Below are 15,909 nucleotides of genomic sequence, written 5' to 3' on the forward strand. Positions count from 1 at the left end.
TATCCTTATTCCTGTACAGGTTAGCTGTTTTCTTCCCCCTTTGGCTTCTTTCAAGATTTTCTCTAGATTCAATATGGTAATATTTTTTTTTAAAGATTTTACTTATTTATTTGACAGAGAGAGAGAGAGACAGCACAAGTAGGCAGAGTGGCAGGCAGAGGGAGAGGGAGAAGCAGGCTTCCTGCTGAGCGGGGAGCCCGATGCGGGGCTCGATCCCAGGATCCTGGGATCATGACCTGAGCCGAAGGCAGTCGCTTAGCCGACTGAGCCACCCAGGCGCCTCTCAATATGGTAATATTATATGCCTAGTTATTTGTTTGTTTTGTTCTTTTTCTTTTTAAGATTTTTTTTTCTTTAATTTATTTGACAGAGAGAGACACAGCGAGAGAGGGAACACAAGCAGGGGGAGTGGGAGAGGGAGAAGAAGGCTTCTCACTGAGTAGGGAGCCTGATGTGGGGCTCGATCCCAGGTCCCTGGGATCATGACCTGAGCCGAAGGCAGACTCTTAACCGACTGAGCCACCCAAGCACCCCAAGCATTTTCTTCTTTGTTTCTTAGAATTTCCACGTCTCTGCTTACATCATACATCTGTTCTTGGGTGTTGTCTACGCTTTCCATTAGACCCTTAACATATCTATCCATAGTTATTTTAAATTCCCTGTCCATTAGTTTTAAAATCTGTGTCATCTCTGAGTTGGTTCTGATGCTTGCTTTGTCTCTTCACACTGTTTTTCTTGACTTTCAGCATTACTTATAATTTTTTTTAAAGATTTATTTAATCTACAGAGAGAGAGAGAGCGTGTGTGCACATGCATGAGGAGTGGGGAGGGGCAGAGGGAGAGGAAGAGAGAGAATCCAAAGTAGACTCCCTGCTGAGAGTGGTGCCCACCTCAGGGCTCGATCCCATGACCCTGGAATACTGACCTGAGCTGAAATTAAGAGTCATACACTCAACTGACTGAGCCACCCAGGTGCCCCTTAGCATTACTTATAATTTTTAATTGAAAGCTGGACATGATGTATTGGGTAGTAGGAACTGAGGTGAATAGGTCTTTAGTTTGGGGTTTTATGTTAATCTGGCTAGGTGTTGATTTGTGTTTAACAATCGCTGTAACTGTTGGGGCACCTGGGTAGCTCAGTCCGTTAAATGTCCAACTCTTGATTTCGGCTCAGATCTTGATCTCAGGGTCGTGAGTTCAAGCCCCATGTTGGGCTCCACACTGGGTGTGGAGTCTACTTAAAACAAAACAAAACAAAACAAAATAATTGCTGTAACTGTATGTACCAAGGCTTCAAATTCGTCTAGTGTCTTGTTTTGGTCTCCCTGTTATCTTTGGTCTTCCCTCAGAACCCCTTCTTAAATAGAGTATGCACCTTCCAGCTCTTTCAGCTGTAATCCAGTGTTATACTGGACCCATAGTATGGTGGGAAAGTGGGGGGGGGGCATTTTGTCGTTTTCTCATTAAATCTCAGTCTTTTTGGGGCACCTGGGTGGCGCAGTCAGTTAAGCATCCGACTCTTGGTTTCAGCTCAGGTTGTGATCTCATGGTTGTGAAATTGAGCTCTGCATCGGGCTCTGCGTTCAGCACGGAATCTGCTTAAGTTTCTCTCCCTCTCTCTCTCTGCTCTTCCCCTCCCCTGTGCTCTCTATCTCTAAAATAAATAAATCTTAAAAAAAAAAACAAAACCAAAAAACCTCAGTCTTTTAATGGGTCTGTGTCTGTGGGTTGTGACCTTCGCAAGTGGTTATTAACTGTATTTCTCCCCCTTCGATGAGACAGGAAGACTAGAAGGGCCTCAGTCAGGGAAATTTCCTCCCCCTAGTTAGGATAAAGCTCTTATGAAGCTTTTTCCCTAGAGAGCAGGCCCTTGTTGTGGAGAACATTTGGCATATTTTACAGTGGTTACTTTCTCCCTCTCCACGCCGGAGCCAGGAGGGAGTCTTTCTTGGCCCTTCATCAGGACAACCTGTAAGGAAGGAATTTTTTTTTTTTTTCCTTTCTTATTCACTGTTGTATCACTAGCATCAAAAACAGTGCATGGTATATAATAGATGCTCAGTAAATATTTGTTGAACGAGTGAATGAATACCTTTCATCCAGGCCCATGAGGTTATCTTACATAGATGTGGGAAAATTTCTCAGACCTAAAATGATGATAAACTGATGACATTTCTCTGAGTGAATAGTTAGTCCTCAAATCTATTGTTGTTTTTTTTTAAAGATTTTATTTATTTATTTGACAGAGAGAGACACAGCAAGAGAGGGAACACAAGCAGGGGGAGTGGGAGAGGGAGAAGCAGGCTTCCCGTGGAGCAGGGAGCCCGATGTGGGGCTCGATCCCAGGACCCTGGGATCATGACCTGAGCCGAAGGCAGACGCTTAACGACTGAGCCACCCAGGTGCCCCCAAATCTATTGTTTACTTTTTGGGTTTTTTTGGTGTTTTGTGTCTCTCTAATCTGAAACCCTAACTAAAATGGGAAGATTGCAGGGCAGTTCTCACGCTTTTTTGACTGCAACCTTTAGTAACAAATGTATTTTATATCATGATCCAGTGTACTTGTACATATAAATTTTATCTGGACAGACTTTTCATGAAATAATACTTTCCTTTATGTATGATGTACTCTTATATTTTCTACTATTTTATTTAAAAAAAAAGTTTTTTTAAAAAGGATTTTATTTATTTGTCAGAGAGAGAGAGTGAGTGAGCACAAGCAGGGGCAGAGGGAGAAGCAGGCTCTGCACTGAGCAAAGAGCCCAATGTGGGACTTGATCCTCTGACCCTGGGATCATGTCCTGAGCAGAAGGCAGACTCTTAACCGACTGAGCCACCCAGGCGTCCATAAAAAAATGCTTCTCAAGATTTATGTAGAGGATAGGTTCACAGGACAATGTGTGTTTAGTTTTTTTTTTAAGAAATTTGGATAAATCTACCAGAGTTAGTTTTGGTTTTCCCCGTCCACTCCCAATAAATCCATTACTCCCTTCAGTCATGAAAGTCTTTGTGTGTTTACCTCTAACCTTTGGTGATACTTTAAACATTGTTCCCCTTCCTCCTCCTTTCTGCCCTGGGCTTATGCTAACTCATTTTTTTGGGAGTGATTTGGATGCAAACATTTCCCATTGTTACTAGCAAGGGTCCATGTACAGTGTTGCTGAGACAGGTGCAGAGTAAATTCTGAGCCTGGGGTTTCATGAGCTTCCTGTAGTGAGTGGTGGGGATTGGAGCCTCATGCCCATTAGTGACCATGTCTCATATGGGACCCTGAGGCAGAAGCTAAGAGGTTAAACATATTTTGGGGTGGGATCTGACTTCTCTTCTCTAGTAATGGTTACTTTTTTTTGTACATGGTTGGAAAGGTCTCACAGTTCAAAATACTACCTACCTTGTAATATCAAGGTGGTATTTTCCTGATTGGATCTGGAAAGACAGACAGTGCCCCACATAACACTGATTATTGTTAATACACCCTGGACTGTAATCATGAAAGCCACTGGAGAAAGAAAACGTGTTATTTACTTTGTTTCTCCGCTTTCCCAGTTGGCTTTCTTCCTTCTGAGCCTTCTTTAGAATTTATCTGATTGATTTTGTTTGGGGGCTGTGAAGTATATAGATCAAGAGGTTTGGTCTTCCTCCCATTTAACAGGCCATATGGGAGGTGCCAGTTTCATTCTCTTGAATTCTCTTGAGTTCAGGCCACAGGCTAAACTGAGTAAAGCTCAGGGAGGACATGTTACGTTAAAACTACCCTTAGTTGAGTTGCCTTAGGAAAGAGAGAGTCCCAATAGATGTAAAGATTTTTGAAATATTCTTTTATTTTTTAAGTCTGTAAATAATGGATTTCCTGCTTGTAGTGCTTTAACCTCTGTTACTGAAAGCCCTGAGGCTTAATTTATAATCATTAATCTTTCCTTCATTATTCAAGATATGATCTTCCCCCCCCTTTAAAATTATGAGAAAGATCAAACATGTAAAATGGTTCAGAGGATAAGATAACAAACAGTCATAAAAACCACCATCTGGATTTAATGAATATTAACATTTTGCCTTATTTGCTTCAGAACTTTTTATTTAAATGATAAAATGTTGCAGATACATTTGAAGTCCTCTTGGTCTCTCTCCTTACATCAATACGCGTGTTCCCTTCTGTGCTACCCTGGGGTGACTTCTGTTCCCACCTCGGTGTGGTTACTTCCCAGCCACGCTTTTATACTTTTATTCCATTTATGTCTTGCCACAGCAATATATACAGCTGATTCTGTGTAAGTTCAAGTGTATACCAATGGCATCGTACTACACTTAGGTTTTCACTTGCTTTTTTTTTTTTTTTTCCACTTTTACCATTATAATTCGGGATTTGTACATGTAGATTGAATTCATGTATTTCAGCTATTACATAGCCTTCCATTTTATAGGTATATCACAGTTTATTCATTCCCCCATTGATGGGCATTTAGTTGGGTGACAAATTTTTGCTATTATAAACATTGCTGTGATGAACATCTTTGAACATGGCTTCTTTGGCACGTGTTGGAAGATTTTTCCCGGGGCAGAGACCTAGGGGTGGAATCCTGCCAGGTGCAGTATATGCATCTTGAACTCTACGGAGATTGCCAGGTACCATCTCCTTTGCCCCCAGAAGTGTATAAGGCTTCTCACCAACACTTTTTCTCAGACTTCTAATATCTTGCTAGTCTGCTGGGTGGAAAGAGAAAGTTGATCTTTTTATTGCTTTACCAAAACAGATTTAGTCTAAGGAGTCACAACATCATCCTTTTAAATTTCAGACAATGGTGCTCAAATTCATTCGTTTGGTAAACATTTATGGAGTTCCTATTAAGAGCCAGGCATCATTCTAGACACCTGGGCTACAGGACTAACAGATGGGACACACATTTCAGCGCTCGTGGAGCTTACATTCTAGGGGAGAGAGAGAGACAATAAATACAATAAATCAATACAGTATGAATCATGTCAGTGATAAATGCTAGGGAGAAAAAGTAAAACAGGGAAGGATGGGTCCAAATGTGTATGGAAAGGTAGGGTAAGGGGCGCCTGGGTGGTTCAGTCGTTGAGCGTCTGCCTTCGGCTCAGGTCATGATCCCAGGGTCCTGGGATCGAGCCCCGCATCAGGCTCCCTGCTCAGCGGGAAGCCTGCCTCTCCCTCTCCCACTCCCCCTGCTTGTGTTCCTTCTCTCTCTGTGTCTCTCTCTGTTAAATAAATAAATAAAATCTTAAAAAAAAAAGAAAGAAAGGTAGGGTAATAGGGTGGTCCAGGAACACCTCTTAAGAAAGTGACCTTTGAGTAAATGCCTGAGGTAGTGAGGGAATAAACCATATAGGTGGACAACTGAGAAAAGAACATTCTAGATGGAAAGGGTAGAAGTCCAATAGGGTAGCATGTCTTGCATGTTCAAGGAACAGTGAGGAGGCTTATGTAGCTTCAGGGGAGGGAGTAAGCGGGGAGAGAAAAGAGAGGCGAGGTCAGAGAGGGGTGTGGACTGTATCATGCAGGGCCTCCATTTTAAGGACTTTGACTTTTACTCTGAGGTAGACTGGAAGCCACTGAATGGTTTTGAATAGCAGAGTGATATAATCTGACATACATATTAAAAAAAATCAATCTGCTGAGCGTAGAGATTAGATTGAAGGGGCAGAGGGTCTGAGCAGGAGAAAGATAATCTGGGTAAGAGATCACAGGGCTCTGGACCAAGATAGTGATAATAGAGGTGGAGAAAATGTTTGAACTTGAGGATATTTTAAAGGTAGAACCAAGAGGATTTACATATATGTTTTAAAGATTTTTTTATATTATTTTAAAGAGAGAGCACAGTGGGGAGGGGCAAAGGGAGAGGGAAAGAATCTCAAGCAGACTCTCCGCTCAGCACAGAGCCCAACATGGGGCTTGATGTCACCACCCTGAGATCATGACCTGAGCCGAAATCAAGAGTTGGACACTTAACCAACTAAGCCACCCAGGTGCCCCCAACCAACAGGTTTATTGACAGATCGAATGTGGGGTTTGAGAGGGAAAGGAGAAGCAGCGATGAGCCCCAGAATTTTGGCCTGAGCCACTGGCTGGAAGGAGTTGTCATTAACTGAGATGTGGAAGGCTGAGGAGCAGGTTTGAGGGGGAATATCAGAAGATCAGTTTTTTTTTTTTTTTTAAAGATTTTATTTATTTATTTGAGACAGAGAGCATGAGAGGGAGGAGGGTCAGAGGGAGAAGCAGACTCCCTGCCGAGCAGGGAGCCCGATGCGGGACTCGATCCCGGGACTCCAGGATCATGACCTGAGCCAAAGGCAGTCGCTTAACCAACTGAGCCACCCAGGCGCCCCAGAAGATCAGTTTTGTCATTAGACAAAGAGCGTCTGAGGTTCGAGGGTGAAGTTTGTACTGGACACACCAATTTGGGATTGTCAACAAATGGCTAGTATTTAAAGCTATACGACTAGATGAAATAACCAGAAGACATGCAAGGCCTGAGCTATGGGACACTCTGATGGTTAGAGGTTGAGGAGGAGAGAAGGAGCCTGCAAAGAGGCTGAGAAGGAGCAGCCTGAGAGGCAGGGGGAAACATCAGGCGGGTGTGATGTCCTGGAAGCCAAGGGAAGAAAGCATTTCAAGGAAGAGAGTGATCGATCCATCATGTCAGATGCTGCCAGTAGGTTATATAAGACGAGGACTGAGAATTCACTATTGGACTTAATAACACAGAAGTCTGGTCTTAAGAACTTGCTACCAGTAGTTTCTGTATCGTATTCCTGTATGCTCCCTAGAACTTTTCAGAGGTTTCCGTTGCTGCTCTGTATGTAAGATTGAAGAAAAATGCCTGTTACAGGCTAGTCCAGAAAAAACTAGCCACGTAAAATGTTTTTGGACTGCATATACCTAATAAATAAGGTACATTGCTTTGTGTTGGCTAACACCGTGAAGTATGAAAGTATTTGACTTTAGCTACGGAAAGATGTCAAAGTCAATATGACTTCATGGTAGCTACGTTTCATCCTCACATAAAGGGTTTCCATTCTTAGAGAAATGTGGTGACTTAATAACCATGTTTTAAGGCTGAACAGCTCTTCAGAATAGGAAGTTGGAGGAGAGATCAGAAACAAACAGAATGAAAGAAGGTATTAATGATGGTGAACAGAAGACGACTTTGTTAGTGTTTTTACAGTAGCAGTTGTCAGGTGGGATCCTTCGGCCTCTGCTGGCCCCTTGAGGCTTAAAAGGTTTTGCAAGATCGAAACTGTTTTCATAATAACTTTATTTGCCTTTTTCACTGTGATTACATTTGCACGGATGGTGCAAAAGTGAAGGTGAGTACAGTTGTTGCCATCATTGGAATCCAGGCAGTGCCACGAATCTGAGCTGTTGTCCTTGTATTTCTCAGCACAGTAGACTCAGGACAAACAGAACAGGAGGGCCAGTTTCACTTCAGAATGTGCTTGACGAAGCAGTAAAAATTATTAATTTTATTAAGTCTCAACTTTTGTGCACATCTTTTTTTAACATTCTGTGTGATGAAAGGGAAATATGGCTGCAGTCCTTCTGTACGCCCAAGTGTAATGGTTGACTTGGGAAGAAGCACTTGTGTGTTTGAATTGAGAGCTGAATTGCTTTTTTTCATGAAATACTATTTTTACTTAAAAAAACGAACTTACTAGATTTGGGTATTTGTTGAAGATGAATGAAGTGAGCCTGTCACTTGAAGGAAAACAACGGACAGTATTTGCTGCCAATGATAAAATAGGAGTTTTTAAGTGAAAATGAGAATTTTGGAACACTTGCATCTGCCACTAAGAGCTTGACACTTTCCCGGTGCTTAAAGATCTGTTTGATGAGATCAGTGGTGACATTCACAAATGGGCTTTTTTTGATAGTGTATAATGAAATGTGTCAACATTTGGAATGTCTGTATATCTCAGTGAACCAATATTTTTCAAATGACAGAGGACGATGTTACAAAATTGTATATGAGTAAAAGATCCATTCAAAATGCAAGATAGACTTATGCTTCCAGCCGAGATGGAGCGACAGGGGTGCCTGATGGCTAACAATGTCTAGAATGTGCTTTTTCGCCATTTGTGTATCTTTTTATTTATTATTTACTATTTGTCTTTTATTGTTTTTATTATTTTTGTTATTTGTTTTTATTTTAGAGAGTGCACGTGAGAGTGAGGGGGGAGGGACAGAAGGAGAGGGAGAGAGAGAATCCCAAGCAGGTTCCACACGTGTGGAGCCTGACTCCGGTCTCAATCCCACAACCCTGAGATCATGACCTGAGCCTAAATCAAGAGTTGGACCCTCAACGGACTGAGCCACCCAGGTGCCCCTATTTGTATATCCTTTGTCGACTTGAAAATTTGGATTTTTAAAAAATTGCTGAACTGTGACTTTCCTTTTGAAAGTGTTATGTTAGGCCCTGTCCTGTAAATGTTGATGTAATAGTCCTGTGCCCTTCCCAGGCCAGCAGAGACCTATCTAGGCTCAGTAGTCATTACAAGCCAGACAGACTCCACCCTGACAAAAGTAGTACAAAGTTGCCTGGACGTTTATATTTTCTTGGTTCATCTCTTTCAACTCAAATATTAAAAATGGCTGCAGTTCGTCAGTCTCTTCTCAGATATTCTCTAAACCTCCTGCTGTGTTCGTCTTGCAGTTTTCTGGTGATGACATGGCATCTGCCAGCTCCAGCCGGGCAGGAGTGGCCCTGCCTTTTGAGAAGTCTCAGCTTACTTTGAAAGGTGAGTGGCACCATGTGAAATGTTTACCATTCGAGGTCCAGCCCAGTGTATGGGGAAGAGGTAGAATTACACCACACCTTGGTCTGAGAGCCAAATATTGTGAAATAGCTGAAGAGTGTAACTATTCATTCTCATAGGGTTACCATGTAACTGGAATTCTTTTTTCTTTTCTTTTTTTTTTTTTTATATATGTATTTTATTTTTAAGTAAAATTTACACCCAATGTGGGGCTCAAACTTGTAATCTGAGATCAAGAGTCGCATGCTCCACTGACTGAGCCAGCCAGGTGCCCGTATAGCTGGAATTCTTCCCTTTTAAAGATTTTATTTATTTATTTGAAACAGAGAGAGAGAGAGAGAGAGAGCAAAAGTGGGGGACGGGGAGGGGTAGAGAGAGGGAGAGACGAGATTCCCTGCTGAGCAGAGAGTCTGAGATGAGACGTGGGGCACAATCCCAGGACCCTGAGATCATGACCTGAGCCAAAGACAGATGCTTAAACCCACTGAGCCACCCAGGTGTCCCTATAGGTGGAGTTCTTAAGAAGGATAAAAGGAACTTTTGGCAGGGATTGTTGAAAATGGGGATTCCTTCATGCCTCAGGGCCCTTTTCTGTCTATACTTATTCCCTAGGTGATCTTGTCCAACCTCATGGCTTTATTTTCTTTAAAGATTTATTTATTTGAGAGAGAGAGAGAGCGTGCATGTAGAATGTAAACACAAAAATAGTGATTTTTGTCTGTTTTGGTTACTTTTGATACCTCAGTGACATAGAACATTGCCGGACATTTAGTGGGCTGTCAGTGAATATTGCTTGAATGACAGAAGGTTGCTTTGGTAGTCTTAGCTCTGCAGAAGAGTCACGGGGCTGAGAGATGCCTGGTGACCCGGGAACAGCACTCACTATCACAGCTCTGGCCTCTCAGAGACACGGTCATTTGGAGGCAAAATCGTCTTGTCATTTTTTAAAATTATTATTTTTGAAATGTAAATGTTATTCATTTCTACATACTTTAAAACTGTTTCCTTTCTTCTAGCTCCTCAGTGCCCCTGCTTGGAGGAAACTAATATTACCAGTTTCCAAGATACATTCCAAGATACATGAAAGGGGATATGGTTTTGTAATCTTGAGAGCCAGGTTGCCTTCCTTGGAAGGAGTACTCTTCTAGGAGTGCATGAGAGTGCCTGTTTCCCCACATCTTTACCAACACAATGTGTTGTCAGACTTTATTATTATTATTTTTTAAGATTTTATTTTTTTGACGGAAAGAGAGACAGCGAGAGAGGGAACACAAGCAAGGCGAGGGGGCAGAGGGAGAAGCAGACTTCCCGCGGAGCAGGGAGCCCGATGCGGGGCTCGATCCCAGGACCCTGGGATCATGACCTGAGCCAAAGGCAGACGCTTAACCGACTGAGCCACCCAGGTGCCCCAAAATAACTGTTTTCTCAGCAGTTTTATTTCACATTTCTTTAATTATAAATGATGTTTAACATCTTATCCTACGTTTAAGGGAAATTTGGATTTCCTATTCTGTAGATTGTGTATTCATATTCTCTCCCCTGTTTCTTATTTACTTACTGATTTAAAAAAAGTAGTCTTGATACATTTTAATCATTTTTGTTGATGTCTCATGTCTGCTCTAGCCCTCTTGAGGAGGGAGAAGCATTAGAGTGAATTCCATACGGTTTTGAGCTTGGGAGTTTAGCTTTTACTACCTGGTCTAAAAATTATCAAGTTTAGGTTAAAACAGAAGCCTGCCTATAGAACCTGGTGACATAATAAAGTCCCTGTTTTGGGGCCATATTATTCAGGAGCACATTTGACTTGTAAAGATTTCTGATTGCCTTTCCTCAGTGTGAATTTTTACTAGTGTGGAACGAGCTAACTTGATAATACACGTGCCTCTGACTATAGATGCATTTAACCTATAGGGATTCTGTAATACCATTGAAGAAAATGATGGGGAGAAAGAGAAAAAGAGAAATAACAAAATAGATGTTGTGCCTCGTCCAATGTGTTTCTTTGAGAGAGCCTGTAGTGTAATTTGGGAGAGGTCACTTTGCTATTCCTTCTCTTTGCCTCAGTTCCCTTATGCGTCTCTGTAATGCAGTCCTAGAGTTTTAAAATACACTTTTAAAATACAGCAAGGTCCTTAAACATAAGCGAGCTATTTTATCTGATATATAACTCAAGAAGCACTGAGAAACTGAACACTGAAAACCACAACAAAGCAAAGGCTGGCTGGTGGGAACCTATTGAAGGACTCTGTTCTGTGCCTTCCTAAGAGCTTTTCAAGGATATAGTTTTGGCCATGTGTGATTTTTTTTTTTTTGGCCTTATTTGTTAACTTTAAAAGCTAAATTCTATGTGAAGATGTGAAATTGGCATTTATATTTCATCGAATAGTAAATAAATTTTCCAGATAAATCTGCTTGGATGCTGAGGACTTTAATTTGGCTTGTGTTTTAAGAACAAGAAACTTTCAAAATAATCATCCCACTGATAAATTATAACTTATGAAGGGGAAAATGTATCTTTACAGTGGAGTGACCTGATAGACCCCACATTAACCAGAGGATCAAACTTAGCATCCACAATAGGAGGACAACCTAGTGTGTATAGTAAGACGCATACAATGTAAACTATGTAGTATTCTTGACAAAAATGTTCACTGTGAATCTCGTCATGAGGAAAACAATCAGAAAAACAGAGCATTTGGTGTATTATATGAGACAGCTGGTGGAAGTCTTTAAAAATCATTGTCAGGGAAAAAGAAGGGAGAGCATTCTAGATTTTAAAGGATTAAGAAACCAGCAACCAAATGCAATTTGCTCATGCTGATGGGATCCTGGATTGGGGGAAACAGCTCTAACAAATATGTTTGGAAAAATTGGGGAAATTTGGATATGTAATGAATATCAAATGACAGAGGGAGTAACTAAATTTTTTTCAGGTGTAATAATGATGGTGTGGTTAGGTGGGAAAATGTCTTCCCTTTCGTTTCTATTTTTCTTTAAGTAGGCTCCATGCCTAGCGTGGAGCCCAGCTTGGGTCTTGAGCTCACGACGCTGAGATCAAAACCTGAGCTGAGTTCAGGAGTTGGAGTTTAACCAACTGAACCACCCAGGCGCCCGCTTTTCTTGCCCCCCTCCCTTTTTAAAGGAATTTCTATGCCCAGCATGAGATTCAAACTCACGACCCTGAGATCGAGTTGCATGCTCTACCAACTGAACCAGCCAGGCACCCTTCCTTATTTTGTTTGTTTGTTTTTTAATTGAAGTATAATTAACATACAGTGTTGTATTAGTTTCAAGTGTACAACGTTTAAAACATCCTTATTCTTAAGAATTGTATTCTGGAAGTATTGAGGGTTGGTAAGTCATGATATCTACAACTTTCTTTTTTTTTTTTTTAAAGATTTTATTTATTTATTTGACAGAGAGAGAGATAGCGAGAGCAGGAACACAAGCAGGGGGAGTGGGAGAGGGAGAAGCAGGCTTCTTGCCGAGCAGGGAACCCGATGCAGGACTCGATCCCAGGACCCTGGGATCATGACCTGAGCCGAAGGCAGACGCTTAACGACTGAGCCACCCAGGTGCCCGATATCTACAACTTTCAAATAGATTACCAAAAAGAAGTTTGTGGGTGGGGCGCCTGGGTGGCTCAGTTGGTTAAGTGACTGCCTTTGGCTCAGGTCATGATCCTGGAGTCCCAGGATCAAGTCCCGCATCGGGCTCCCTGCTCGGCAGGGAGCCTGCTTCTCCCTCTGACCCTCCCCCCTCTCATGTGCTCTCTGTCTCTCTCATTCTCTCTCTCAAATAAATAAATAAAATCTTTAAAAAAAAAAAAAAGAAGTTTGTGGGTATATGCCTAGTCATGGACATTTATAGATATAGATATCATGTATTTGTATCCTGTGCTATCCAGTACGATAGCCACTATAGCCACATAGAACTATTTATGTTAAGATTAAAATTACATTAACAATTTAAATCCTCAGTCATAAGAGCTATATTCCCAGTCCTCAGTAGTCACATGTATCTCATGGCAATGCATTGGACTGTGTTGGCATAGAACTTTTCCTTATCACTGAGGTTCTCTTGAATAGCAATGATATAGACACACACATAGAAAAAAAAACCAAAACCAAAACCCCAAATGTGGTGGGGCACCTAGCTGGCGCAGTTGGTAGAGCACATGACTTTTGATCTTTGTGTTGTGAGTTCAAGCCCACTGACGCGGGGCTCAATCCCAGAACCCTGGGATCATAACCTGAGCTGAAGGCAGATGCTTAACCTACTGAGCCACCCAGGTGTCCCGTGAAAAGGCTTTTTAAAAAAGCAAATGGGGCAAAATGATAGTTGTTGCCGAGTATACAGTTATTTATTGTCTTATTCTTTAAACCTTTCTGTAGATTGGAAATTTCAAAATAAAACTACCAACTGCAATGTGTAATCCTAGGTTGGGTCCTGGACCAAAAAAAAAAAAAAGTTTCTTTTCTCTTTTGCTGTAATGGACATTGATAGGACATTTAACAAAATTTATTTTTATTTATTTATTTATTAATTTATTTGTTTTTTAAAGATTTTATTTATTTATTTGACAGAGAGAGACACAGCGAGAGAGGGAACACAAGCAGGGGGAGTGGGAAAGGGAGAAGCAGGCTTCCCGCGGAGTGGGGAGCCCAATGTGGGGCTGGATCCCAGGACCTGGGATCATGACCTGAGCTGAAGGCAGACGCTTAACAACTGAGCCACCCAGGCGCCCCGACATTTAACAAAATTTAAATGAGGTCTGTACATTAGATCATAGTTTTAAAAGGTTGTTAAATTTTTCCATGTTGATAATTATGTTATGGTATCAGAAAATGTCTTTGTTCTTAGAAATATACACTGAAGCGTTTAGAAGAAAAGGGGCACAGCATCTTCTAAAACTCACTCTCAAAGTTTCAGGAACAGATGTGTATGTGTATGAAAGAGAATCAGGGAAGAGAAAGAGAATAATAAAGCAAATATAGTAACAAGTTAATATTTGGTGACCCTTAGGTGAAGGGTTTATAGGAATTCTTTGTATTTTTGTTGCAACTTTTCTAAACATCTGAAATTATGTCAAAATAAAAAAGAAAGTAAAGATACCAAAAAACCCCACCCCCCCCAAAACAAAAAAATAAACCTCCAAACAAACAAAAAAACCTAGGGGAAAAAGCTAGGACAAAAAAGGAAACATTAGAACAGAGTTCCGAGAATTGGCCTGGGAGTTCCCTGATTTTGGATACGTTATCTCATCTCCCTGCACCTTATTTAATTGGCTCAACTATTAAATGAAGGGTTTGAACTTGTTTTCTTTTTTTTCCTGAATTTAAATTCAATTAATTAACATATAGTGTATTATTAGTTTCAGAGGTAGAGTTCAGTGATTCATCAGTCTTATATAATACCTAGTGCTAATCATTATATCATGTGCCCTCCTTATGAACTTGTTGATTTCAAAGAAACTGTCTAGCTCAAAATGATAGGACTATAATTAAAACTAGTCCTCCCCCTTCCCCCGCTTTTTAAGGCTCTGTGTGCAGAGCTGCTCTCCCACCACCAGGTGGCCTCAGTTAACCTTGGTCTGTGTGAAAAGTATTTGTTTTCTACTCTGGACCACATTTCCCACCACCACCACCTGTTTCTCCTCATACCATCCCCTATTGCTTCTGAACCTTAGCCACAACTTTTGCTGTTGTTGTTCTTTGACTTGCTCTCTACTGTTCTTTGGGCCTCGGAAAAGACAGGTATTGCTAAAAGAATCCAGAGGTAGTTTTGTCCTTTGTCAAGTTGTGGACCCTTATAGGACTCTCACCTCTCAGAAGGGTCTGGGAGGGAGAGGTTTGCTAAACCTTGTTGGAGGGGAGCTCTGTCTTGCCTCATGGATAAGAAATGCCAGTCACATGCTCTGATTTGGGGCATGGGATGGAGGACACCTTAGGTGTGTTCCATCCCAGTGACCTGGAGTTTCCACCATGGCTAATATATGCTCGAAGAGATGCTTGTATACTTGTTCAGCTTGGCTTGCAGGTACCAAATAAACATCAGAGATGCTGCCACATGAAGGATACAGATAGAATAGGAAATGCAGATGGCTAACAAACACATGGAAAACATATACAACCTCACTAGTAATTGAAGAACAGCAATAGAACAAATAAGCAAAATCTGGTAATGACATACAGCGTGGTGGGGAGTCAGGTTGCCTGGGTGCACATCCTGGTTTGACGCTCCCAGGCTCTGTCACCTGGGGCAATGACTTAACTTCCCCAAGCCTGCTTCCTCTGGGTGAAATGGGGGTGATGATATATTCCCTGCCTCATGGGTTTGTTTTAAGGATTCATTTAGATGATGTGTGCATAGCCTAGTGTCTGTCATAAGTGCTCATTAAACCTTACCTAATTTATATGATTTTTTTTTTACCTTTCTGATTTCTAAATAGTGAAAAAACATAATACTCAGTATGATGGTGGTGAAATGGATATATTGGCATCTACATGGGTTTATCCTTTTTGCAAAGGAATTAAGCAGTTTGAAGAAAAAATATTCATATCATTTGGAGGAACACTGAGAAATGCATGCAAATATATACATTCATGATGATTTTCCACGAGTGAAAAATTGGAAGCAATCTATTCATCACTGAAAGAATAGTTAACTAAATCATGGCATGTCTATACAATTGGCTCATATTGCAGCCATTTAGAATTGATTTTGGAGGAGCGCCTGGGTGGCTCAGTTGGTTAAGTGACTGCCTTCGGCTCAGGTCATGATCCTGGAGTCCCGGGATCGAGTCCCGCATCAGGCTCCCTGCTCAGCAGGGAGTCTGCTTCTCCCTCTGACCCTCCCCCCTCTCATGTGCTCTCTCTCTCTCAAATAAATAAATAAAATCTTTAAAAAAAAAAAAAAGAATTGATTTTGGAGGGAGAAGAATTCTTAAAGAATTGGGGGCATAAAAGATGAGAGTCTGGAAAGTCTGGATTTGCCAACATCTTAATGATAATTATCCCAGTGTTTTCAGGATAGGAGTGCTTTTTTTTTATGCTTCGTAGTTTTTAAAATATCCTCACATTTTTTTAAAAGTAATTTTTTTTAGGATCAGAAAAAATACCAAACGTAGTTTTTAAA

At 41.2% G+C, this 15,909-nt stretch overlaps 1 protein-coding gene across 2 annotated transcripts in view; it reads left to right on the forward strand.

Moving 5' to 3' along the window:
- WWP2 (WW domain containing E3 ubiquitin protein ligase 2) overlaps positions 1 to 15,909 on the forward strand; it is a 141,920-nt gene that overhangs the window by 13,610 nt on the left and 112,401 nt on the right. For both annotated transcript variants that reach the window (XM_021703263.1, XM_044911312.1), the window contains exon 2: positions 8,670 to 8,754. In XM_021703263.1, the coding sequence (XP_021558938.1) occupies positions 8,685 to 8,754 (70 nt within the window). In that variant the 5' untranslated portion in view covers positions 8,670 to 8,684. The remainder of the gene's footprint in view (positions 1 to 8,669; positions 8,755 to 15,909) is intronic.

This window comes from Neomonachus schauinslandi, chromosome 16 (genome assembly GCF_002201575.2).
Source record: "Neomonachus schauinslandi chromosome 16, ASM220157v2, whole genome shotgun sequence".
NCBI lineage: Eukaryota > Metazoa > Chordata > Mammalia > Carnivora > Phocidae > Neomonachus > Neomonachus schauinslandi.